At 34.8% G+C, this 26,907-nt stretch overlaps 1 protein-coding gene across 1 annotated transcript in view; it reads left to right on the plus strand.

Annotated features, from left to right (window-relative positions):
* CSMD3 (CUB and Sushi multiple domains 3) overlaps positions 1–26,907 on the plus strand; it is a 602,810-nt gene that overhangs the window by 282,671 nt on the left and 293,232 nt on the right. Inside the window, exons 12-13 of the mRNA XM_071553967.1 lie at positions 1,939–2,042; positions 8,232–8,344. Of these exons, the coding sequence (XP_071410068.1) occupies positions 1,939–2,042; positions 8,232–8,344 (217 nt within the window). The remainder of the gene's footprint in view (positions 1–1,938; positions 2,043–8,231; positions 8,345–26,907) is intronic.

The following is a 26,907-nucleotide window of genomic DNA, read 5'->3' on the forward strand; positions in this document are numbered from 1 at the left end:
TCTCCAGTGTAATGAAGAAAGTGTTTTCTTGTCAGTCCTAATAAAAAAAAAAAAAAAGTATCTCTAAAGTGACATTTTCCTTAACCTTCATCTTTTCCTCTCTGATGAAGTACACATAGTGTGGGTTATTGTTGATTGTTCTAAAGCTGTTTTAGCATTCTAACATGGCTTGTAAAGAAAAGTACTTCATATACAAAAAGACTCAAATAAAATAAAATATTTTGAAGGATATTAATTTTTTTTTGCTCTTGCACTTACCAAAATTATCTGATAACGAGTAGATTTCTTCATGTGTTTAGTGTAAAACATGATTAAGATTTTGGTGGATGAATTAAATATGCAATTTTTTACCATGTTGGTGTTCTTGTTATTATGAATATAAAATTGATGTTTTTACTGCAATGTTATTGCAGAATTTATTTTACTGTTAATAAGTCAAATATACTTTCAAGTTGAATTCAATAGTAATTCAATACTACTAATAATACATTTTTTGCCCATGTATTATTGTGGAGTCTATTCTGTTCTGATATAACTGCACATCAAATTGCACATATGAACCAAAAATGAAGGTGCCTTTTTTTTTCTTAGTGGTGAATGAAATGTGTCAACCTTCAATCTTGTTATATAGTTGAGTTTAAATTCTTATGTCCAGACTTACACATTTTGTGGTTAGAACAGCACAAACTATCCAGAATAATTTTTTACCTATGAAGATTAAAAAGATTGATGTAGTTTTTCTGCTTTACTCAATTAGAGCAAATCAGCTGCTTGCCTACACAATTTTTCATGTCCTCTCCATCTGCACCTTCTCAACCTTCTGTACTCGACTGTAGTCCCTGGAGTATGACACACACATATACGTGCATACACACGTTTATATATGTGATTATGCCAAACGGGCTTGTTATTACTCAGTGTACTCATGTTCTTATTTACACCTCTAAAGGAGAGTGTTTCTCACCACTTTGGGACAAATCACAGTTCTTGGAACATACATCAGTTTTCCAACTTGCCTGTCCTGGCTTTTGTTCAGAAAAACATGTCCTTCTTTAATTCCCAGAACCCCAGTGTAACAAAGTAACATGAGCTTTCAAAGATGTGATATTAATCCATCAGAATGGCATCCACAGTTTTAACCACAAACTCTCTCAGTTCTCAATTATAACTGTAATTAAAGACAATTTAATACAGTATTAAAAATTATGTAAGTATTCTGCCACTTTTATCCATATGAAAGTTTGAGAAACTCCATTTATTTTCATAAACACAGAATAACCATGATGCTTTATTTTCTTTTCTAATAATGTTGAATTTTGCCCAAAGTGAAAAATTCATTGTTTTCTTAAAATGCAGCTGAAATTTTTATCCTTCAGCATAAATATGCATACACTGATTTAAATTACAGATTACTAAAAATGGCCATGCTTCTGATAGTTGTATTTTACTAAGAAAATTACTTTTACCTTTGATGCCTCTTTACCTACTTGAGCCAGATTACAGATGTCAGGAGTAAATTATGTTCTTCCCTGTCACTGTATTTACTCAGTGAGGTACAATTATTTAGTTGGTATTTGAAGACAGTTGTATTGCACAAAGTGCAATTAGTTATGTTGCCCTTTGAGTACATGTTAATAAAAATCTAATGAAATTATCTAGAACTGTAATAAATATGTAAAAACAACATAAGTAAGTGAAGTCATGGTGCTTTAAGGAGGTCAGCAGAATGATGATACCTAAAAGTTATTATAATTCATATTTCATTAACCAAACCTTTTGGGTTAATTACAATAATTTATTGTAAAATATGCTAAAGTTGCATGCAATTATTAATTGGAAGATCTCTTTTATTTACACTGCTGAAAAGCTTATTTAGAGAGTCATATCTCAAGTAAATTTATTTATTTCTAAAATATATTTAACTATTTTATTTCCTAGGTTATTCAGATAAATTTTGAAGAATTTGATCTGGAGATTGGCTATGACACACTGACAATTGGTGATGGAGGAGAAGTGGGTGATCCTAAAACTGTGCTCCAAGTGTAAGTCTTTTGCAGTTACAATTTGTATGCACTATGTGTTGAAGAATATAATTAATGTGTTTTTTATGAAACTATGTAATTTTTTGATGAGGTAAATAACAAAAACTAATCTTATTGAACTTGAACGTGCCAGTTTAAATACATTGTTACACGTTTCATATTACACGTTCTTAACTCAGAAATAGACAACCCAAAATTGGGATGTCACAAAAGAAAAAGATAAGCTAAAATCAGAAATTTTAAAGACAGTCTGCCCAATCATGTGTAGACGTAAATTTTAAGTGCTATTGTGCTCCCCTTATAAATATGTTCTCAAATTAAAAGTGTATGAGAACATAATTGAAAATATATGAATAGACAACTTACACAGAAACTTTTACAGTCTTATAGCAAGTTTAGCGTGACAAAAGGTGTGCTATAGGATCTTGACCTTTAAGTGCTTATTAACTGTTATAGATAACTCAGAAAGCAAGGTAATATAATGAAGAAAATTACTACAGAAAAAAGCTGAATAGGATATTACCTAAACTACATACTGCAAATCAGCACTGATTTTTATAATCTTTTGACATTTTTCTATAATATGTGAGCCCAGATATATAGATATATAATATACAATAGCTGATTAGCTTCAGAATCCATATTTCTCAAATACTTAACTTGTGGCTATAATATTAATAACTGTCTCAAGAAGAAAAATTCAGAATCTTATTACTTAGTTTGCAAAATTCTGAAGACAGTATTTTAAGTCAATGATTCTGTTTATTCCACAGTCACTTGAAAACATGCAGAACATTGTAATTAGTCTTACTTGTTGTCTGTCATTTTATATAGCTCCAGTTCCATTCTGAATAAATAATTCAATATTTTGTAGGAGGAATGAATGTCTCTCAAAGTACATTGTAATTTTTTCATATGACTCAATTTTATGAAAAGGAAAAAAATCCCCAAAGAAATGGAAAAAACACCAAGCAAACAACCCACTCTCCTGCCCCCGGCCCCCCCACCAAAAAAAAAAAAAAGTGATTTATTGCTTAGAAACCATATTTTACCTGTAAGGGATTCTCTAATATTTAGGGGAAAAAAATTAAGACCAAATAATATTTAGCTGCTAGCTTTAAATAAAGTGATTTCTCCGCAAGTTCCTGATGTTATCATTGGTTCAAATGAGTTAGAAATTGAAACGTAGATAAGAACAGAAGCAATTGTGATAGAACTTAAGTACAAAATATATTTAATCATAAAACAAAAGAATAGCAGAATTAGGATTCCTTAGAATTATATTCCTAGCAGTATATTTAATGGAAATGTGTTAAAACAACTTTGTTGTAGTTTTCTATTATTCACCATAACAATGATACCAATAATTAGTTTGAGTACTCTAAACCCAAGGTTTACCTCTTTTTCTGTTCTAATTTTGCCTCATTAATATTAGTTATTCCAAAACTTTGAACAGAATATACTTTTTTTTCAGGATTTACAGATTTTTATCATTAATTGACCCTTAGTTTTATCTTCAAAGGATAGATTGTCTGGCTTTCTATTTTTAATTAATTTTGTAATCATTCCATCGTTTCTGTTCTGTTCTATTCTGTTTAATATCTGTCAATGGTCTGGACAAGGGCTTTGAGTGCACCCTTAGTTTGCAGACAACACCAAGTTGGACACGAGTGTTGATCTGCTGGAGGGTAAACAAAGAGGTGAAGTTCACAGGTCTGTAGTTCCCTGAATCTTCCCTTTAAAAAATTGTAGCGATGTTTCCCTTTTTCCTGTCACCTGACTGCCATGACTTTTCAAATATAATGGAGAGTGACCTTGCAACAACACCAGCCAGTTCCCTCAGGATCTTGGGATGCATGTCTTCAGGCCCTGCAGACTTGTGGCTTCACAATTTCATCAAGTGGTCTCAGACCTGCTCTTTGTATACAGTGGGAGAGACTTTCCCCAACTCCCACACAGAGGATCAAGGGATGGAGAGAAATGGGGATCCAGACTGCCAGGGAAGTCTTAGTCAAAGGACTCATTGCATTGAGTACCTTGGCCTTCTCTCTCTCTGTTGTCACCAGTTCTCCTTTCCCATTTATCAAGGGGGTACACTCTCCTTGGCGTCTCCTGACCAGTGTCAGAAGATTAGGCAGTGTTCCAATGACAAACAATGGAAGAGGCTGCCTAGAGAAGTGGTGGAGTCACCATCCCTGGAGGTGTTTAGAAGATGTGTAGATGTGGTATTTAAAGACATGGTTTAGTGGTAGGCTTGGCAGCCCTGGCTTAACAGTTTTACTTGATGATCTCAAAGGTCTTTTCCAGCCTAAATATCTGATCCCATGATTCTCACCAATGAAGAGACAAGGATTTGCTCAGGTATTTCAGGTTCACTTCCTTTAGGATAATGCAAAGTCTCTTCGATGGACTGTAGATGTGTTAATTGCTACTAATAATAAAATTGAGAAGTGGGGAAGTACTGTAATTTCTATTTTATAAGCAGTACCAATCATTAAAAATGCATTTCTGATAATGCTGGAATTCAATTTTGGGTGTTCTTAGATGTCTAAACTATATGGAATATCCTCTCACATGGAAAGGACCTTTATTAACTACCAATTCACCAGGTCTCATTAAAATTTGACTGAAGTATAGCTATTGAATTACAGTAACACATTGAGGCACAGTAAAATCGTATTTTAAATTTTGAGTAATGTGGTAAAAGTCTGTCCAGATTGTTTTTCATTGAAGATGTTAGTATTTTATGAAAGTACTTCTGATCACAAGTCTTACGTTGGAGAGAAATGATGAAATTACGGTATTATACTTGTCACAAATGTACATGAATTCTGAAAATTTTTCTTCAATAAAGAAGTTAATTAGAATTTTCAAGTGTTAACAAATGATGAGAGAATCTGTCCTGTAAATAACTAGGTAAATAATTTTAAAGAATTATTACTATGGAGATCATGAAAAAGCAAAAAAGAAATGCCCCATCAATTAATGGGATTTTAATATATTTTTTCTAATCAGCCACAAGTGTATTATTTGTGTTTACCAGTGGAATGATTCTTCTGGGATTAGAAGTATCAATGGTGAAGTTATTATAATGAAAATGCATAAAAAATTACATGGAAGATGGAACATAATTGAGTACTCTAAAAAGCATGTAAATCTTTTCTTCTGTGAGCCATGCAGTCTTTGCCTGAAATATGATACATAGCAAATAAATCAGTTGTTTTATAATTTTATTTTTTATTTTAATATTTAAAATAATTATATTTCCCCCAGAAAATTGCTGAAGAATATGAAGAACTGGTTTGAATATATCTGGTTTACATTTTAATCATGTAAAAACCTTTATCTTCGGATTTATCATAGTTAATCAGGAAACCTATCCAAGTGTTTAATCTGCTGGTTTTACTGGGCCTTGCTTGATAGGAAGGTTCAGAACCAAAAACTGAAGTTAAGTGTCATTTAAATAGGATTATACTTCCTAAATTGCAGTCCTGATTATTCCTGCTCTGCTGATGTTAATCACAGAAGTAGCTAAATTCCAAAGCCTTTTCAGTACTTGCCATTAAGTTTCCCTGGGTTCCTACAGTTCTGAGCCATATATACATGGACCCAGAAACGTGAGTCTTCTCCAGCCTACTTAGCCTCACACCCAAGGGAATTTAAAACTGAATGCTATATTTTTTTTTGTCTATTTGACAAGATGAGTACTATGAAGGCATGTGTTAAGTATCATTGAAAAGGAATAGAGGAGGAAAAGGAAAGGAAATGGTGGATTTTCTTTCATCCATCAGTCACAGCACTTTTTCAGGATATTTGGAAGTTTGCTTTCAACAGCTTGGTCTGACAGTTCCTGCAAGTGACTTTTAATGCAATATGCACCTGGGCACTGGTTTCTGTAACACACATTTGGAAATTAAGTGCACAAGATGAAACTCAATCTTTTAGTATGCTTGCTGTGTTGCGTGTGCATGTATCCAATATCCTACATTGCAGACTGTCTCCAGCAAACAGAGAGTGTTGGAATCTTCTGAATATGCTCTAATCCAGCCGTCAGTATACTCTCTTAGGGGGAGAATGTATGTCACTAGTACAGGGGAGGGGTAGTTCTGGACTCAGAAAGAGTGGAAAACACCCTGCTGAGTGTTGTAACTGTTAAGCTTTTCAATGAAAAGGGAGACTTCATAATCACATACTTCCATTTCTACTGCTGACAGTGTTCACTGTTTGGCTTTTAAAAAAGGGAAAGTGTAAGAACCTACTTCCAGGAGAGGAATCTAAGTACTAAATCCAGGGTAGAGGAAGCCACATAAACCCAAAGAAGGAAAGAAAGAGAGAAAGGAAAGGAAGAAAGGAAAAGAAAGAAAAGGAAAGAAAGAAAAGGAAAGAAAGAAAGAAAGAAAGAAAGAAAGAAAGAAAGAAAGAAAGAAAGAAAGAAAGAAAGAAAGAAAGAAAGAAAGAAAGAAAGAAAGAAAGAAAGAAAGAAAGAAAGAAAGAAAGAAAAGAAAGAGTTCACAACTCCAGAATTGCATTATTATCTTAGTTTACTTCACATAATGCTGTTTTTTTTAAATCTTGTTGCTCTGTGACTCCTTCCCAGTTGTTTTACAGGCATCCCCAAGGACATAAAACAGAGCAAGAAGTGATATATGTGTTTTACTGATTTTTTTTTAAATGCATTTTCAAATGGTACTTTTATTTACTCATGTACTATTTAATTGGAAAGTATTGTTTGTTTAAAATTATGGATGTAAAAATATGCATTTATAATTAATTAATGAAAATAAAAATGCTATCCTATGTTTATCATAGGAATTATTCTGTCTGACATAATAGAGAGATTAATATTCTCAATGGCCTTAATATTCAAAAGCTGTACTGTCAGTCAGCAGTGACAATTACAAAATACTGCTAGCCATTACATCAGTGTTGTTTCTGAGGAACATCCTGTTAATCTACTAATTTGGCAAAGACTGAACTCACTGAAGACACTTTCTTTTATTGCAGGAATGAGCAGTTAATACATTTTGGCCAGGCATTTACTTGTTCAGATCTGGCAAGACTCTTTGTAGTAGCTCCATCTGTGAACACAGATGTGGGAAACAGACATGAATTTCTCCCACAGCAGAGTATTTCGTACAGAAACAAACTAAAAAGACCAGAGGGGAGAACTAAAATTAACTGCAAAATATATTTAAAATAGTCCATTTGAAGTTTCAGCTACCTTTAAAGAATGGTTAGAACTGCAAAAAAATTGAACTAACAGCTTTCACTCTTGTAGAGTCTTGTGTTTATGATCCCTTTTACAAAAATGGAAAATGTTTTGGAACTTTTCAGCATTATGTTTCAGATGATAAGCTCTTACAAAATTCAAGACAAAATTTAGTGAAAAAAATGCAATATGACATAAAATCGAAGTTTTCCCAACATTTTCTTTTTGCTATCCTACTATTTTATTCATCAAACAGAATCAAAATTTAAGCTTACACTGACTTGCAAATTTTTGCAAGCAATATGAAAAGTGAAAAAAAGAAAAAAGACATAAAAAGAAAAAGCAAATTTAGTGCTTTCTAATTACAATTCTGAAACATTAGAAGGTTTTAAAGGTGTGACATTTATTTTTTTTTATAGTGAAGGAATAAATGTCAGTCTGTTCTTCCAATGTTGTGGTAGAGGTGCTGTGGAGAGGTGAGAGAGTGCAGAGAACACATGGACTATTATAATAGTGTTGCTACTTAAGAATTAGCAACTTCCTTTTAAATACTGAAAGCATGTATTGCATAGTGGGTAGTAGTATACCAGAGAAATCAAAGAATCATTGTAAAGCCTCATTATGGGCTTCTAGTGCCTTTGATATGCCTGTGTGTACCTGAATCATGCAGACAGGACTGCCGGATCAGGTTCAGGATTAAGGAAGTTGCACGTCTTTCTGGACCAGCAACTGAAACTGAGATGAAATATTTCAAGACAACATGGGCAGTAGTTACATGTGTTCATAGACTGCTATCAAATCTTCAGGCATTGCTAACTCAATAGATGTCTTGACTAGCCTGCTAGTAGATAGCTAATTTAGTGTGACCTGAATGCAATGAATTTAAAAGCAAACATAAAAAATGCATATTGCTTACTTAGATTCCTTAGAAAAAGAAAAGAAAAATCCAGTTACTGTTTATTTTCTTTTCCTATCTATAGGTTAACTGGGAGCTTTGTACCAGACTTAATTGTAAGCATGAGCAATCAGATGTGGTTGCACCTTCAGACGGATGAAAGTGTGGGATCAATCGGTTTCAAAGTTAACTACAAAGGTAACGATACATCACTGGAAGCAAGTGTAATATTGTATCAAAAATTAAGACAATATTGTGAAATGTTTTTCTTTCACATTAGTGGATGCATTCTATTTCCAGTTCTTTCAGTTTTGAAAACAGAAAAATGCAAGCTGAATTGAAAAAATCAAAAAATTCAAAAATTTGTTCTCATAGGGGTTTTATGTAACATGTAACTGCACACTTTTTATTTGGTGTGTTCTTACAGAATTTAGGTTTTGGCATATAGTTTGACCTTTATTTTCTGTTATTTAATATTGGAAAATATTAAAATGAAAGAATGATGTCATGTGTAAAACAAATGAAAACAAACTTCCTACATTCTTTTAAAAACTAATTATGTCATGCCTATTACAACAGAAAGAAAAACATTGTAAGTGAAGAATTCAAATTTCTGCTGAGTTTTGAGCCAAGACAAAGAAAAACTTACCTCTTAGTGTTGTTCTTTATGGTCCTAAAGTGTATAATGCACAATATAAAACAGCTGTTGCTATTTGACACTGCTGGGAAAACAAACAGTTTCTATAGAGGGTCAACAGCAAACAACCAGAAGTCAAAATACAAATATATATATACATATATATGCAGTTCTATATTATTACAGAACTAGTTTTATTTCTAATTTTTGCACTGCATTGACCACAGATGAATGTATTTTTTGCACGAGTTTTTTAGTTGCATGATTCCTGTCTACCACCCAAATCAGATACTAGAAAGTGTGATTAGTCATCAAAATTATTCATCAGAAAGGGAAAGAGGAAAGACAAAAGTAAAACCAGTTACTGTGTGTGTTAGAAATGGAGCTGATGTTGCTGAGGACGGGCAGATGGAGTGAATAAGTGTATTGGGAGTAAACCTGCATAATATGACTTGCTGGCTTTTTTTCTGTCCATGACTTTCCTTTGGCTGTCCATGTCTATTAATCTCCATAATGGTATGGCATAGGTGCATTGTGCACTCTTGATACTCAGATCTTGTTGACTGAGAGAAAGATCTTAGTTCTCTGTTGTATGGAAATCAGTAAGAACCAGGATTCCCAAATTCCAGCTATTGAAAGGGGAAAGAAAAATGATTAGTATAAGCAAGTTTAAGAATTTGTTAATATAGCAAAATTGAAACATAGCTGAGTGAAAAAGGAAGTGTTTTAGATCTGAACTCTAAATAATTTGCACAGCTTAAGTTGTTGATTCTATTATCTATAGGATTCTTTTCTGGTAAAATTAATTTTGCTTCCAACAATTTTAGTTTGCAGTAGGGAGAAGATTATTGTCTGTTCTTATAATGCACTGCTATGCCTTGTTTTATTCATGAGTTGCATTTATTCTTAGAAGCTATAGTTCTCCAAGAATAAAATTAATTGAATATGAATAAGTAGAAGGGTACAGAAGGGGTGAATATTCACAACAGCATCTCCATGTAATCAACTTTGTGATTGCATGCCTAGATATTGAGTCTGTATTTCTTTCTTGACCTACAATGACACCACACTAGCTCACTAAATAGCACTTAAATTCAATAAGCATTCAATGGGTAGGTATTGTGTGTTCGGGTTTGTTTGTTGGGGGTTTTTTGCTTTATTTTGTTCTGGTTTTATTTTGTGGGTCCCCCACCCCATCTATCCCACCCCTATCTAGACTATGGAATCTTTTTTTTTTTTTTATGTGAGTTACCTTTACTTTGATCCCTGAGAAGATGTATTTCTTAGGGAAATATTGGGCAATGGTCATAAAACAAAAATGGGAAAGGTAGCAAGGGAGAGTCAGATTTGAAAGGGCTGCTGTTTCTCTTGTTGTGGTTGTTTTTCTTTTGTGTTTAGGTTCTTTCTGGTAATGATGGTAGACTCTGAAAACAGATGTGCAAACAGGTAGTATTTTGAATTAGCAGCTGTTCTGAAATGTAAGTTTTGGAATTTATGAACTGGAAGTTGAGTAAAAGTTCAATGAGGTCAACTGAGTATTTATGTTAGAACAATGCATTCAGGGCTAGGACATAACTGAATTCTTTAATAGGATCAAAAAATTGCAAAGAATTTTCTCTTTTCAAAGACTGCAGAATGACTTAAAAAAATATGATTTCTAGGAGTCAGGGTCATAAGACATTTTAGCTTATTTGATTTCATGAATTATTAACAATGTAGCCAAACTTCCTTGTGCATCTCTTGATTAGATCAGATTCTATTTCTTTAACTTATCCCCTTCTACCTCACAAATTCCACTATCCAGTTAGGCATTTATCTATGACTAATTCTCTCCCTCTCTCCCTCTCTCTCTCTCTCTCTCTCTCTCTGATATGCATAGATTTTGTAAATTTCTGCTTACATAAAAGATACAATTACATTAGTGTTTTACATTAGATCCAGGAGTTTTATTTTTGAACTGAATCTTTTTCTGATCATTCCCACTGCCTTTGTTTTAGTTTTCATCATGGAGCAATCTTGAAAGGCATAAATTATAGTTGTTTGAAGTAATTCATAAGATGCAATGTAATAGCATGGGGAATAGCATTCCTCCTGTCCTCCTACTCCTAATGAACATTTATCAGGACCTAATAAAGCTTTTCCAAAGTAAAACCACTAAAACACAATTAAATGCTTATAGATAGTATGGATGCTCTATCTTTTATTATTTTGATTTACAAACCTGCTTAATTTGGAGTTAATTACTTGATATTGTACTTGATAACAGTACTTACTAACAGCTCAAATAATTTAGCACTAAATGCTTTTGATGCCTAAATATCTTCTTCAGTGTTTCGCACACTCACCTAGAGGTAGTGGAGATGTACACACCGCATCCAATCAAAATTCATAAAGATGTTTTTCAATCTGATCTTTAGGTCTGAGTCTAACAGACATTTTTAAAAATATAGATTGTTCCAAATACTACATGGGATATGATGGGAAGAACAAAATGTTATGAGATGTCATTACCCAGTGCCCTTTACCCATTGTCCCCCAAAATCAAATACCTGCTCAAGGTGCAAGATAGAAGGTCACCTACTTTCTGACTGGGATAGAATTGAATATGACATATCATTTGCAATGATAGAAATAGACAAATAAATTTTAATACCCTTACATTTGTCAGTTTTCAGCTGAGTAATTCCTTTAAATTTATGTTATTACAGGAACTAACAGTTTATTCTCATTTATGTATCTGCCATTTGAGATAATCTAGTAAGATTTTGTGGAATAATAAAAATATTTGTCTTCTTCTACATTAAGATGTTGCATATGGAGTTATGTTATGGTTTGAATAGCTAGATCCCGTACTAACTATTTAAACATAAAAAATAGATATAAGTATTGGAGAGAGTATTTTAAAGTAAATCAGCTTTCATTGTTGTTGTTTTGAAATTCTTTTTCCAGTATCCCATAGAATAAAACTGATTCAAAGGTTGAATAATGAATATCAGGATTGGGCAGGACAGAAATACAAGCACTGACTCACTAGAGATATATGTTACCTGTTATCTCACTGTTATATGAGCTGGCTTTGTTTGATTAAGTTGTTTTTTGTTTGGTTGGGCTTGGGGTTTTTGTTTGTTTTGTTGGGTTTTTGTTTGCTTGTTTCGTGGGTTTGTTTTATTTTGGGTTTTTTATGGTTCAAATGTATGGAGAGTTTTATTCAGTAAAAACATGGAATATTTAGAAATCTGAAATCTTAAGTGAATTATTTTCAAATCATAATTTAGGGAATTTTTTATTACTATTGACAAGTTGCATGAATACTTTGGATCATACAATATTTCAGGAAATGGAGCCATATTTTCATACTAGCAGTTCTATTCCCAAAGCCACAGTGAAGAGGAAAGAAGTACCTATCTAAACAACAGTAGAGAAACAATCTCCAAAATATTCAAACACTGGAACAGAATGGTCTTCATCTATAATTGAATACAAAACAGCTACATGCAGTACAAGACAGACAACTAAAACCATGACATAGCCTTTAAAGACTAGAAACCCATTTTTATGAAATAAGATTTTGGAGAATTGTAATTTTATTTAAATTCACAAAAACCCTTGAGAATCTAGCATTGGAGTATTAAAGTTCTTGGGAAACTATACATTGGAATTTTAAATGCAGTAACTTTCATATAGACCTCCTTCCTCTTGTAACTTTGGACATACGTGCAAGGTTAAATACATAATATTTCTTGTACAATTTTTCCAAACAAAGTGTATGACAGAATTTGTGGGATTAAAAAATAACATAAATGTTCATGGTGGAAATGAATAGGAAAAAGTATTTTAAGAAATTAAATTAGTAATGTAAACACAGTACTAAACTGTTGTGTGCTAGCATCATGTGGGAAAGCTTAACTTCTGTTTAGGTCAGATTTGAGTTCTCTGAAACAGAGGAAACTATCCTCAGGGTAAGTCTTGTTCTGTTGGATCGTGATATCACACCTCTGGTTTCTGAGCTGTAGCCAAATATGAGAGAATCTTTTTTTGTATGGTGTTTCTGTTTTATTTTTACCTAAATGACTGACTTCAAAATCTAAAATTTTCTGCTACTCTTGCCTCCTATCAGGACAAAATCTCTGTAATAAGACATCAGACATCCTCTAATTTTAATTGCGTAAGAAAATAAAGCTGAAGAAGGTTACACTGACTGGAGTGTAATGGCAAGTTGTAGAAGAGGATTAAGATCTCCAGTTAGATGGGAGTGTAGGTAAAAAGTGAATTTGAAGCAAAGTAGACTAGCTTATTCAATTTTCTGCATTGAAGATCTAATTTTAGGATATGGGATTTACACTCTGACACCCAGTATTTCAAAAGATTTCTTTTTGCTTAAAGCATGACTTTCATCTTGGGTAGCCTGTGATCCAAATTTTCATCCTATTTTTCTACCATTAAGCACTGAGTTGCAGACACATCTGAGGTTTTTTTGCCCCAGATGGCACAGAGATATTTTTCCATGACTAACTGCTTAACAGCCTTTCCTTTTCTACTGGTGACATGATACTGAATGTTCTGAATTACGTAGATAGTTGAATCCATTGTTAGTCCTCTATGTCTGCAAACATGAATTTCAGACGTATGTGTGAAATAAGATACATTTGCCATATAACAGGCTTCAGAAAGGTCTCATCTTGGCAAGTTGTGAGAGTAGCTTATCTATGAAACATACGTCTTCATGTTCATTCTGCCAAGAAAATATAGCTTTAATTCTTGCTGATAATATTATGGACTAATTTTTAAAAAGAAAGAAAAAAACAAACAAACCATATCAAACCAAAAATTCTCAGGGAGATTGTGGACAGTTTCATTGTGTAGTTTTGGGTTTCACAAGGCAGTTGATGTGGTTTTTTTAGTTAAATACTATGTAATCCTCCTTTTATTAGAAAGGGAGAAATGAAGGTTTTGTGCTTTCTGCACATCACAGACAGAAATTAAATCTATGACAAATTTCTCTCTTCTGAATTGTTCAGTTTGTCATTTTCAGCATATATTCTCTTATGGTATTTTTACTGTTATGATTTCTGTTGCCTTTGTGCCCACTCTCCTCTGTGTTTCTCATCATGTGTTTGTTCTCTTTATGTGTGTTTTGTGGTGCACTAACTAGACATGAGCATAAGACAGTGACTTAATTGTATTCTAATACCCCCGATTGTATTACTTGTACATCCCAACTTTAATTTGCAGTAGGAATGACAAGCAGAGATTCACAGTAATGACAAAAATCCCTTCAAATTATTTTAATCTGTGTGAGTCTCATGATTAGTTCATCTGTTTTTCCTCTCAAGTTCACATACATTTTTAGTATTTTGAATATTTTATGGCAGGGACATTTCAATGAAGAAATATTTCTATTTGTTCAGTGCAATTCTACTAGCTCCATTGGGTGAATTTTTGTTCTTTTCCTAGAAAATGCAATATATTTAATCTCCCATTTTCCTGCTTATTCAGTTTTGCAGGACCTTAATTTCTTTATGAGTGATAGACCTCGTTGTTTTGTGTAATTATTATCATCACTAAGTTTTGTTACTTCACTATTTGCCTTTATTTTTCCATCATATTTAACAATATATTGTCAAATAATAACTTTATGTATGTATGGGCAGACTTCACGAACGAAGATTTGGGAAGGGCTTTCCCCACGTGGGTGTGCCCTTCCAGCCTGTTCAGTGGATTTTTTAGTTAAGGCACAGCATGTGCAGAACTGGCCCCACCATTTAAGTCCTAAGGTCCATTTGCCACAGCCGAGCAAGCTTGGACAGTGACAGTGAAGTCCTCGGGACTGTCACAGCACCCAGTACTAACCGGGGCTGACCCTGCTGAGCATCTGAGATGTGACGGGATCAGATGGCAGGGAGGCATCAAACTGCCAGGTAACGGTCCCCACTGAGACTCAAACTCAGGTCCTTGGGATTCAGAGTCCAGAGTGCTCTCCTTTACACCACGGGACTGTCCTAATAACTTTAACTACCCTGACATCTACTGAAAAAGCAACATGGTGAAGCATAACAGTCTAGGAGGTTCCTGGAAAGTACTGATGACAACATTCTGACATGGGTACTGGAACATCCCTCAAGGAATGGTGTACTGCTCTGCTCATCCTGATACTAACAAACAGGGAAGGTCTTGTCGGAGATGGGAAGGTTTAGATCAGCCTTGCTGTAGTGACCATGATATTGAGGAGTTCAGTATTGGTCGTGGAAGAAGCAGGGCAGCAAGTAAGATTATAGCCATGGAGAGTCAGGAGACCTGACTTTTGCCTCTTCAGAGATCGTCTTGGAAGAACCACATGGGAAGATGCCCTGCAGGGAAAAGGGATCCAATTGTTGATATCCAGGGAACACTTCCAACCATCCTCAAGGAATATATATACCAACAAGGAAGAAATCGGGCAAAAGGGGCAAGGGACCTGCATAGATGAATAATGAACTCCTGTTATTACTCCAGCATATGCAAGAAATACAGAGGAGATGAAAGCAGGGTCAGGCCACTGATGCTGAAGGGGTTTTTGATTTTCGATTTTCACATTTTGTAGATTTTAGGAACACAGTAGCTGTAGATTTTTAGTGGGTTAATATTTCTAGTTTAAGCTTAATGTCTTTCTATCACTACCCCTGTCCCAAAATTGGGAGCTCAAATTTCCTTTAGTTATTTAATCATGTTTAGACTCTCTTCAAGGTAAAGAGCTGAATGCTATCAGAAAGGCCTGCAGAATGAAGCATAAACACAGGTCAGAGTGATCCAGAAGTCAGAACTGGAAGAGCTCCAAGAGACCTTTGTGTGCCCGGGGAAGAGGAGATGGATGAAGACAGACGGTCTTGACAACCCCAGCCTCAATTCCAGGGGGGTTGGACCAGGGGTGGAACCAGGGCTGAACTGAGAAATGTGTAAATTAATGATTGGAGGGATCATATTATAAAAGCCATGAAAACTGGAACTGAGGGGCACGTGCATGTCATCATGTATTCCTGTGGGCCGTAGGCCTGTGGTATTAAAGGACCTTTACTTTTTATCCTACCCTACACTAATGTGGCTCAGAGTCCTGCTTTGGGGTGGGGGGCTCTCACGACATCACCACTTGAAATGAATACAGAGTAAATAGAAATGAGACGAGAAAGGCCAAGGCCCATTTGGAATTAAATCTGGCCAACAATGTCAAGGACAAGTAGGGCTTCTTGAAATACATCAATACCTTAAGGAAAAAAAGGATAGTGTGGGCCCATTAGTAAGTGGATAGGGGAACCTTGTAATAGAGGATGCAGAGAAGGCACTCAGCAAACGCCTTCTTTGCATCAGTCTTCCTTGACGAGACCAGTCCTCAGGGATCTCTGACCCAGGAGACCAGGGTGAAGTGATCTTGGGAGGAAGGCTTTCCCTTGGTTAAGGAGGATTGAGTTAGAGAACACCTAAAACAAACCTGACATCCACAAGTCCATGGGCTCTGACAGGATGCATCCATGAGTGCTGAGAGAGGTGTTGGACACTGTAGTGAGACTGCTCATGATCATCTTTGAAAGGGCATGGTGATCAGGAAGGTGCTTGGGGGCTGGAAGAAAGCAAATGTCACCCTGGACTCCTAAAATGGCAAGAAGGAAGACCCAGTGAACTATTGGCCGACCTCAGTCCCTGGAAGGGTGATGAAGAGCCTCATTCTGGAGGCCGTGTCTATCTATATGGCTAACAAGAAGTTGATCAGAAATACTCACCATGGATTCTCTAAAGGTAAGTAAAGCTCAACCAAGTTGATAGTCTTCTACAATATAACAACTACCCAGATGAATGGGGGCAGAGCAGTGGATATTTTCTACCTGGACTTCAGCAAGGCTTTCAACGCTCTCTCGCACAAAATCCTCATTGATAAACTTAGGAAGAAAAGTCATAACTGATACTGCATCCAACAAAAGTGTAACTATTGCCAGGCTCATGGGGGTTGGAGCCACTTCCAAGGAGACACCCCCATTGCAATGGGAGTGAGAATGAAAGTAAAACTAACTCTGTGGTCGTCGCTGCTGTTTCTCTGTGACCTGCGTGCTTGGGAACAGACCTTGCATCAGAACCACCACGGAGCCAAGCCCAGCCAAACTGTACAGAGCCCCAGCCCCAGCAGAACCCAGCCCAGCCAAGCTACATGGAGTTGGAGCTGAGCCAGAGCACAGCTGAGCTGTGAAGAGCTGCTGGGTGTTGGACTAGTTTATCTCCATAGGTCTCTTCCAACCCTAACTGTTCTGTGATTCTGCATGTTAGTGTTGTTTAATTGTCATCAAGTTGATTTAAAAATGAGGTTATTTGTATTAAACAAGACTTACTTTAATACTCATATTTCTATTTAATTGTTTGATTTGGTTGAAAGGAAGGTGATTATTTTCATGGCTTAGGACTTATGATCATTTTTTTACAACTTCCCTCTTGGCAGTGAAGAACTGGTGAGACAAGTTGTTATGTGAAGGTGACTCTCATGACTTTTTAATTTTGTTCGATTAAACTGTAGGTTGTTCTTTCTGCTTTACAACATTTAATTAAAAGCATTTAGCAATCCAACCTTTTGTGGTAGTGTTATCCATAAAGATGAGCAGAAGGATTTTCTCTGCTCTGACCTAAGTCTGCTGGGCAATATGAATACATTACATGTGGAAAGGTCATCTTCTGCTATGTCCCTAAGTATTGGCTACTGCTTAAACCAGGACACTGAACTAAATGGCTGTTAGTCTGACTTGTCCTCCCCAGCATTTGAGTGTGCATTTAACTGCAATCAGTTTTGTTGTCTAATGCATTAAGCATATATGTTACAAGAGATTATTTACCTCTGATTTGAGGAGGAAAATATACCCAAACCTGCTTGTTTATTTGTGGGAGCTAAAATAATATCTTTTCTATCTCTAAGTGAATGTACCTCATTATTTACATTACATAATTTTTGTGTTGTCCACCAACTGCCCATGTTTCTAAAGTTCAAACCTGGCTCTTTTTCCCCCATAGTGGAATCTTAATTTCTTCATCTGTTGGCATTGCATAAAACAGAGGGCTAAAAATTTATTTTACTTGTTTGGATCAAGAGTGGAGCTAGTTGTTTTGGTTTGTATATTTCAGTATTTCAGTATGTAGGATAGCTAAAAGCAGGTCAGCAATATATTTAAAATACAGCAAGACCATAAACTTAAAATGTATTATGAATGTAGGTTTTCCAAAGAATCAGTGTAACTTGTTGAGATTTTGCAATTCTCAAACTTGGACTTCTGAGTTTTCCATATTGCCAAGCATATGCCCTGAGAATATTCTTTCTTATCTCCCCCCCTGCCCTGCCCCCATTTTCCCCCACTTTATTTTTCCTCCAAGTCAATAATTGATTTCAGTAAGTGCTATTATGCTAGGAAACAACTACATCAGCAGTGCCTTTTCATTCTGAGAAACTTCTGTATCTTACATTTATTTCTGGCTTTTTTGTTTCAGTTTGCTGTTGGTTGGCACTTTCTGTAACATGTTTCTAGAGAAAATGCCTATAAGCTATAATGCTTTAGATTTGCACGGCTGTTGGAGTTAACCCCATCAGGCAGCTAAATCCCACACAGCCACATGCTCACCCCCCTCACAGCAGGATGGGGAGGAGAATCAAAAGAGAAAAAGTGAGAAAACTCATGCACTGAGAGTTTAATAAGCAAGTCAAAAGCTGCACAAGCAAGCAGAACAAAGCAAGGCACTCATTCCCTACTTCCCATGGGCAGGCAGATGTTTAGCTTTTTCCAGGAAAGCAGGGCTTCATCATCAATAATGGTATAGGGAATGCAAACTCCATAGCTCTGAAAGTCCCTGTTTCCCTCCTTCCCCCAACTTTTATTGTTGAGCATGACATCAGATTGTATTGGGTATCCCTTAGGTCAGTTGGGATCAGCTGACTCAGCTGTGTCCCCTCTCAACTTGTGTGCGCTCAGCCTCCTCACTGCTGAGGTGGTGAGGAACGGCAAAGACCTTGACTCTGTAAGCACTGCTCAGCAATAGTTAAAACATCAATGTCTTATCAACACTAGTTTGATAACAAATCCAAAACATAGCACCATAGGAGCCTTTCTAAAGAAAATTAACCCTATCCCAGCCAAAACTATTACACCAGATACCATATAATGGTGGCTACTTCCCAAGATAGTGCACAGATAGTGCATTAGTCATTATCTTGCATTATATTAATGAATTATTTTTATGAACTGAGGAGTCTGTGCTTCCATGTTCATGAGTGTTACTGCAAATCTTTTGGTATGATTGAATCCTCATCATATTTTGCTGGTGCTGAAACAACAGTTTACTAAAAGCTAGTTTCTATGGCACAGGTAAAATTATGTGAATTTCTCCTTGATGTCCATTTTTTTTACTTTTATAGGGGTTTTAAATTATTATTTTAATTTATTCTTATGGAAAATTATACTAAAGACTATACAAAGAAAGCTTTTAAATTAAAACTTGTCTTTAGGCTCATGTATACTGGTAGTTCTTACTGGTTGTCTGAAATATATATTAAACATCCCCTTTCATCATTATATCTAAAATACAAAAATTTTGTTTACCTTGCTGTCTTATTCTTATAAAAATTATACATATGAAATAAAGCACTGAGTACATGCATTTTAGTACACCTGTTAGGGATGTACATGGAATAGAAATAAAAGCTTGCATCCTGCAAATAATATAAATAATATGAAAAGTGAACTACTGCTAAACTGAAGATTTCTTGTAGTTTATGGAACATTTATGAATTCTGATCAAATACCTGAGAAAGTGAGTGGCAAGGAAGACCTAAGAAGTTCCATGTTGATATGATAATGATTTTCCAGAAAACATGCTGTGAAATTTAGTGCTTCTGATGCAACCTTTGGTTCCATTTACTCTGAAAATACAGTGAATATTCAGAATTAAATTTATTTTCTAGAATTTCTAAGTTCCTGTGCAAATTTATGCACTTGAGGATTTAGAAACTGACATTACTAGACTAAGGCTATGATAAAGTCAGAATTTGATATTACCTGACAAAATAATTTTTAAAAGTATTTTCATTTTAATTATGACACATCCTTTAAATAGGCCACTTGTAAGAATTAGAGAACAGATTAGTGAATTATCACTTTTTATAATGATGATGATGATGATAATAATAATAATAATAATAATAATAATAATAATAATGATTGTTATTCTCTGATGAAAATCATTAATGAAATATCCCCACATGAATACTATATCTCTATTTACTTATATGTACAAAAGCAGTTGAAATTTTCTCTGCCCATCCAAAACTTGAATAGTATTTTATGATTTCTGAACATCTACAATAGGGAGGAATTCTATAACCTTCTGTTACTCACTTTAGGCTATTCAGTATGAGAAATGTATTGACTTAGTAGAGCAAGTCACAGGGTCAAAAAGATGATAAAATGCTGGAACACCTTTCATACGAGAAGAGAATGAGATCACTTGATCTCTTCAGATAGGACAGGACAGGACAATGCATAGAAGCAACTTATTCATGTGAATAAATACCTGATAGGAATGAATGAAGAAGATGGAGTCAAACTCTTCTCAGCAATAACCAGAAGAAGCAGTTGACACAGATTAAAATACATGGAATTTCATTTGGGTCTTTTATTGTGAGGATGGTCAAGCACCAGAACAGATTGCCCAGAGACTTTGCAGAGTATCCATCTTTGGAGGTCATTCAAAAATTGACCGGGCATGATCCCAGTCAAACAGCTGTAGCTGACCCTGTTGAGCAGGTGGACTGGACTAGATGATCTCCAGAGGCCCCTTCCAAATGGCTATGATTGTAGTATTATAAAAAAAAAAAAAAAAGAAAAAGACAAGAGACATAGTTCTTGCCTCTTCATATGGGGAAAATAAAAATTATAGGGTTGGTAAAAACTTTTTCCATATACTCTCCATGATAGTTTCTTTGTATTATATTGATTCTAACTTTAAGTTTCACAAAACACCTAGAATTTCAACAGAATTGTCAAAATTCTGAAAATAATCTGGGAAACAAATTATTTTTGGGGTTTTTTTGTTTGTTTTTTTTTAACCAGGAAAAAATAAGAATTTTGAAATGTAAAGTTGCACATTTATTCTTTAGTTATGTCATTCGTCTATAATCTTTTCTGTTTCTAAATTCCTTGTCATACGTCTGGTAATATAAACATTTTCAGTCAGTCTGGTGTCCCTTGCATACAGTTTTCTGTGATTTAGTTTTGACACATTGAGAACTACCAGGAAAATACCTGTTCCTTTATGGTTTGTAAGAACCAGTGTTATATTTTCTTCTTTACCATGGAATAAGAAATTAGACTCGCTCAAGTGGAAACACCTTTCAATATTAAAAAAAATGCATATGCAGACATATTTTTCCAGTTGGATAGAACAGAAGAATTACATGTATATGCAATTTCAATTATTTGTCAGATTGACCAGTGTGCCATTTTTCCCAGCTTGTAGATAGTGAACAACTGGGTGTCAGTTCCTGGAACTGTACCTACATGAAGGTACAGCTGCATCATGAAGGTAAAACTGAATGAAGTTGTTGACTCTGAGGTGAAAGCTTTATTAATGTTGATTGAGGAGTGATGGAGACAGCTACAGAAAGAAGACCACAGCTGACTTCTCAGCTAAGCCGAATCCAGGGACACTGTTTTAAACTATTTATAACTGGGACTTAGAAGAGAAGCATTTGAAATTACTATGTCTTGGAAGTTTAAATGGTTTCAAGAAACTTCAATGATGTAGAAAGACAATTAATGTCATTGTTTTAATTTCTGCAAATTATTTTATCTTTCTTTTTAAATGGAACTACGGAGGGCATTGGATAGTAGGGTTTTGGGGTTTTTTTTTCATGTTGTTTTTTGTTTTGTTTCTTTAGTGAGTAACAAAATTGGGAAAACACCTTATAAAATCACAGGGAAGAATATCAATTAAATCTGCATTTTAAATTACTTGCAAAAATACAGAGATGTGAGCATATGCCTGTAATCTAACAAACCTTGATTATTGTTTGTTAGTCACTTAAGATTTCATTTTAACTGGTTGGATTGTTAAAGACATCAATTTGAGAAGGAACTGAACTTTACAAAATAGATATCATTATAATTGTCTTAATTAAATGGTAATTAAAGAGATACCATGACAACTTCTTTAGCATATTTAATGTAAATACCTGATCAAATATAGACGTTAACCCGATGAAATTAATTACATGACATTAAACAAATGAGTTCACAAGTCAACCTGAGAAGGTGATTTTAGTCAGCATTTAATGATAATGGAATTTAGAAAATCTTTTGGTGATGTTATTTACAGCTCAAATGAATTCTTGGAAATAGGGATACAAAATGAACTTATTCCTAATTCAAAGAAAGAACTTCAAAAATGTATTCTTGGTGAAATTTTGAACACCTCATCCCTAAAATCTTCAAATCCAAAAAGTGGGCCTTGAAATTATTGCATTTTGGAGAGGTGATCTAAAGAAACTACCACGTTGAGAGCTGTCATTCAGATGTAGCCAAAGGAAGGGCCACAAGAGCAGCTTGCACTTCAGTGGAATCTGTTGGTACGTTCAGTCTAGGTATGAACAAAAGGGAACGCAATATAAAAAAACTGGGAATTTCTTCTTTGTCTAATTCACATTTTAAGTCTAGCATTCAGATTGTCTAACTAACACAGAGGAACCTTATTAAAAATACAGATAAGGTGGCATATAAGCCTAGTAGCTGCTCCTTTGTGCTGAAGTGATGCTCACCTTTCCACTGTCTCTTTGTGCCCTAACAATTACATCTGCCTTCCTCTTGCAGAGGACAGTAGGGGGGGTTTACTACAACTTATCAGCATCTCAAGGTTAGTGCTTGGAAGAGTATGATGATCCTAGAGGAATTCCCTTCTCCCTTGGGTCTTAGGTGGTTATCCTTACATGCTTCAAACAGCCGGGTTGTTTGCGGTTGGGTTTTTTATGTTTTGTTTGCTTGTTGTTTTTATTTTTTCTTTTTTGATTCCCAGTTACAGTTTTGAATTTACAGAATACACCCCCACTCATTTCCATGAACATCAAGTGCTGCTGAATATTACACAATGTCTACCCCCATTAGTGAGAACTTCCCTACATACGATGGGCACAAAACTTAATCTTAGACAAAATAGGTAAAAGGTTACACCTTTGCCAAACAACTGCTGTTTTGGCTTAAGCCACCAAAAAGCAGCTCTGGCTGAGGCAAACCCAGCCAAACATGAGCCGTTCCATGGCAGATCACTGCAATACTCATGGCCATTTAATGTTGGTGGGGTAGAAATCACATTTTCTGCACTATATAGCTTGCCTAAAATGAGACTTTAAATGTTTTCCTAGACTTATGGTACAGAACCCATGATTCTCTTGAGGCTATTGCTTACCTGATGCTAATAAACAGGCCATGTATAAAGCTTTCATAAATATATATTAAAAAAGGATTTTGCAATGTGTGATTGTCTGAATTAGTTATATGGGAAAGAAATAATGTTAAATTCATTCTTTCTTCAGACTGAGGAGGCAAAAACTATACTCCATATTTCTATTTCACATGTCATGAGTTATGGATAAGGGAAAGGCCAGACAAGTGGTAAAGGTCACTATAATTAAAGAAAGAAATTACTATTTTTATAGACCAGGTTTACAGTAAATATAGAAAATTATTGCGTTAACTGTGAGGAGTTACAAAGGGGAAAAAATTGTGCTTAACTCATTGAAAAATAGTGACTTATAAAAACTTATACTTTTTTGGTAGTACTGAAGTCAGTATTAATGAAGAAAAAAACTTAAAAAATCAGTTTTCAGTTTAAATTTTGGCTGAATTTAGGAAAAAACAAAAAGTGATAGCCTTCATTGTCAGTGAGAAAAATGGATTGCGTATGAACACTGTTGATCAGAGTCACTTTACTGTTGGTAAGTCCCAGAATGTGTTACCAATTAATTATTTATTACATACAACCATGCTTTTTTTTATACAGCTATCTTACAATTACTTAAAACAGTTATAAATGTAACAGCTGTAAGTAATGAACACACATGCAATAATAAATCATATAATAAGCTTAACTGTTAAAGGTATGAAAAAAATGAGCATAAGTGTTATGGGGTTGCCTTCTACATGATTATTGTAGATGACATTTAAGTTGAAAAAGACCTTCATATATGATGATAGAAACCACTGAGCACTATGGCTATCTAAAGATATTGTGTTGCAAATAGTTTATCCAAAATTACTATGCTAATATTATTTTTTTCCTCAAATTGCTTATTTTTCCCCCACACTCCATATCTTCGTATGGGTAACCACATAAATATACAGCAAGAAACAGGAGAATTAAGAGGAAGATAATCCTGACAATGTGCATTGTGTTAGTGTAATTATAAAGTGGGAAAATGTCTTACACTTAGATAGTAAGAAGATATCTATGTATTCTGTTAGCATGGCAATTATTACTGTTAACATTTATAGCAACCTAATGGACACCTGTAATCTGACAGTCCAGCCACAGGCTTCATAAAATGAAAGCACAGACGCAGTGTAATAAATAACATTTGGCATAGCAGCATGGTGCATTATCTCCTACTTAACATTGCTTTTCAAAAGACTAAAAACTGCAGATGACAGAATTTAAGCCCTGGGCAAAGTTTTTTATCAAAATAAAAAAGTATCTCTGAAATAAAACCACCAAGAAATAAGAATAATCCGAAAGCTTCAAGGCAACTTTTCTACAACTTTGCAGAAACCAAATCACTTCATCTAGTGTGACATATGTACTATAATATATAGTATGCCAAGTCAATTAAATTGCTAATTGTCTGTTTTTAAGAAAAACAGATGGTGGGTCAAATTTCATTCACTTTTCACAATTTTAGGTCCTGCACCTATTGGTGATATGCTCATATTACCCAGCAGGGAGTTGAAAAAAAGATTGTAAATGCATTTTTCAATCTGCTTGGTTTTCCTTCCTCCTCCCACCTCCTGTTTTTAGGAGTATTTAAAACTGTGGTTTTGTTTTGTGGGTTTTTCTACAAGTGCTATATTTTTTCTGTTTACTTATCCAACATGCAGCTGTAGATTAGAAATTATAATATAAAGATGTAGAGTAGTGATTGGAGGTTTGCCAGTTTTGATCTCTTCCACCAGTTATTAAGGATTATAAAATTAATTGTCTTTTACATGGCCTTATTACTCAGCTAACTGGTGCCTGAAAATCTCTCCCCCATAATTTCTATAGTTTATTTAGTTCTTTTAAGTGTCTTTTACAATAATCTAACAATGTCAATATTTAGGACACCTGGCTAGACATATGAAACCATAATTAAAGTAATTAAATTTTTGGTGTGTTGTCAATTTTTAGAATTTTTTTTTCTCTCTCTATTCTCTAAGTAGTGCCTAGTTATCATATTCCATGTCAGGACAGCATTTTCTTAGAATAAAAACATAAAGGTTGGAAAATACTTTCAAGATCACCCAATCTATCTGTCAACCCAGCACTACCACTGTAAGCTCTAAACTGCTGAACTATATCACCCAGCACCAGACTCAGACAACTCTTGAGCACCTCCTGGGATGGTGACTCCACCACCTCCCTGGGCAACCCATTCCAGTGGCTGACTGCCCAAAGAGGGTTTTTTTTTTTTTTCAAATATGCAATCTGAATCTCTCTTGTCTCATCTTACGGCCATTTCCTCTTGACCTCACACTGTAGGGACAGCAGACGAGACCTTTGTGGTTAGCAAGCCAGAGCTAACCTGAGCAAAAGAATTATCATTCCATGGTCTTCTCAGTGTCTATAAGCCTCCTGTTTCCAGTGAGGCCAATACTACTGAAGAAAGTTAATATCTCACCACACCATATTCATATTTTCTTCAAAATAATTAGAACTTAAGCAGAAATATCAAGAAAGAATTTTGTCCTTCTTTTCTGTTTTTTGGTTGTTGTTTTTTTTTTACTTGTAAATATTTTCCATTCTTTTCCCCATAAGGGTATAGGAGGTGTTAAGAAAAAAAAGGGTTTCTCCATTTAAATATTTTTTAAAATGTTTTAAAATTACATATTTATTCTTAAATGTGGTAGTTTAGATATAATTCAGCAAGCGGGGCAAAAAAAAAAAAGTCCAGACTTAAATGGTAACTTCAAACCAAACAAAACCAAACCAAAAGAGTTGTTCTTTACACAAATTTGGCCATTTAACTCTAAGATCTTTGGAGACACACAACTTAATATTGCCTAAGATACTTTTGTGTTCATTGGATTCGGTTGGATTTATGCCCATAGATAATTTGGTCATAAAGTCAGCATTGCTATCACTAGTTCTCTGTCTCTAATGCAGCCAAAATAAATATATTTAAATCTGCTACCTCTGTGCTAAGGCATATACATATTATCACGTATGATGTAATGTAAATCTCTTTACAAAAATGTTCGTTTTCCCACTTTTTTTTTGGTTGTTTTTTGTGGTTTGGGGGTTTTTTGGTTTTGTTTTTAGTTATCATGAAAAACCATGTTTGTTGTAGATTTCTTGTTGTTTACTGACACATTTAGTAGTTCTGGTTTATTGATTTATTTTTCTGGAACATGCCAAGGAAGATCATTGCCTGACTAAAATATTCCTTTTATAAAATTGTCATAATTCTAGGGTATGGTAGAATTGAACACTAGACTGATTCCCTGCGGGGAGGTAAAGAAGGTTACAAAGACTTTGGTACTGTGTTGTGACCCAAGTTGGTAGAGAAGATTTATCACAGAAACACAGGATGATCTGGACCCAGTGCACCTTCAATTTCACATTCTCCAGTCAGTCATCCACCATTACTGAACTACCAATAATATACCTAATGTACTTAAGAAATTAATGTGGTTCAATAATGATGGGGTTTGTTGCCACAGAAACCTCTTTTAATGAGAAGATTGCTTAGTGTATTTCAGGTAGAAATTTGCTTTGTATCTATTTTCTTCAGTGAAACACACGTATACATACAGTTTCCCTAGAAGATAAGAGCTTCAGTCACTTGACTAAAGGAGAAAACAATGTAGCTGGTTTGCTGGGGTTT

Source organism: Pithys albifrons, chromosome 4, assembly GCF_047495875.1.
Source record: "Pithys albifrons albifrons isolate INPA30051 chromosome 4, PitAlb_v1, whole genome shotgun sequence".
NCBI lineage: Eukaryota > Metazoa > Chordata > Aves > Passeriformes > Thamnophilidae > Pithys > Pithys albifrons.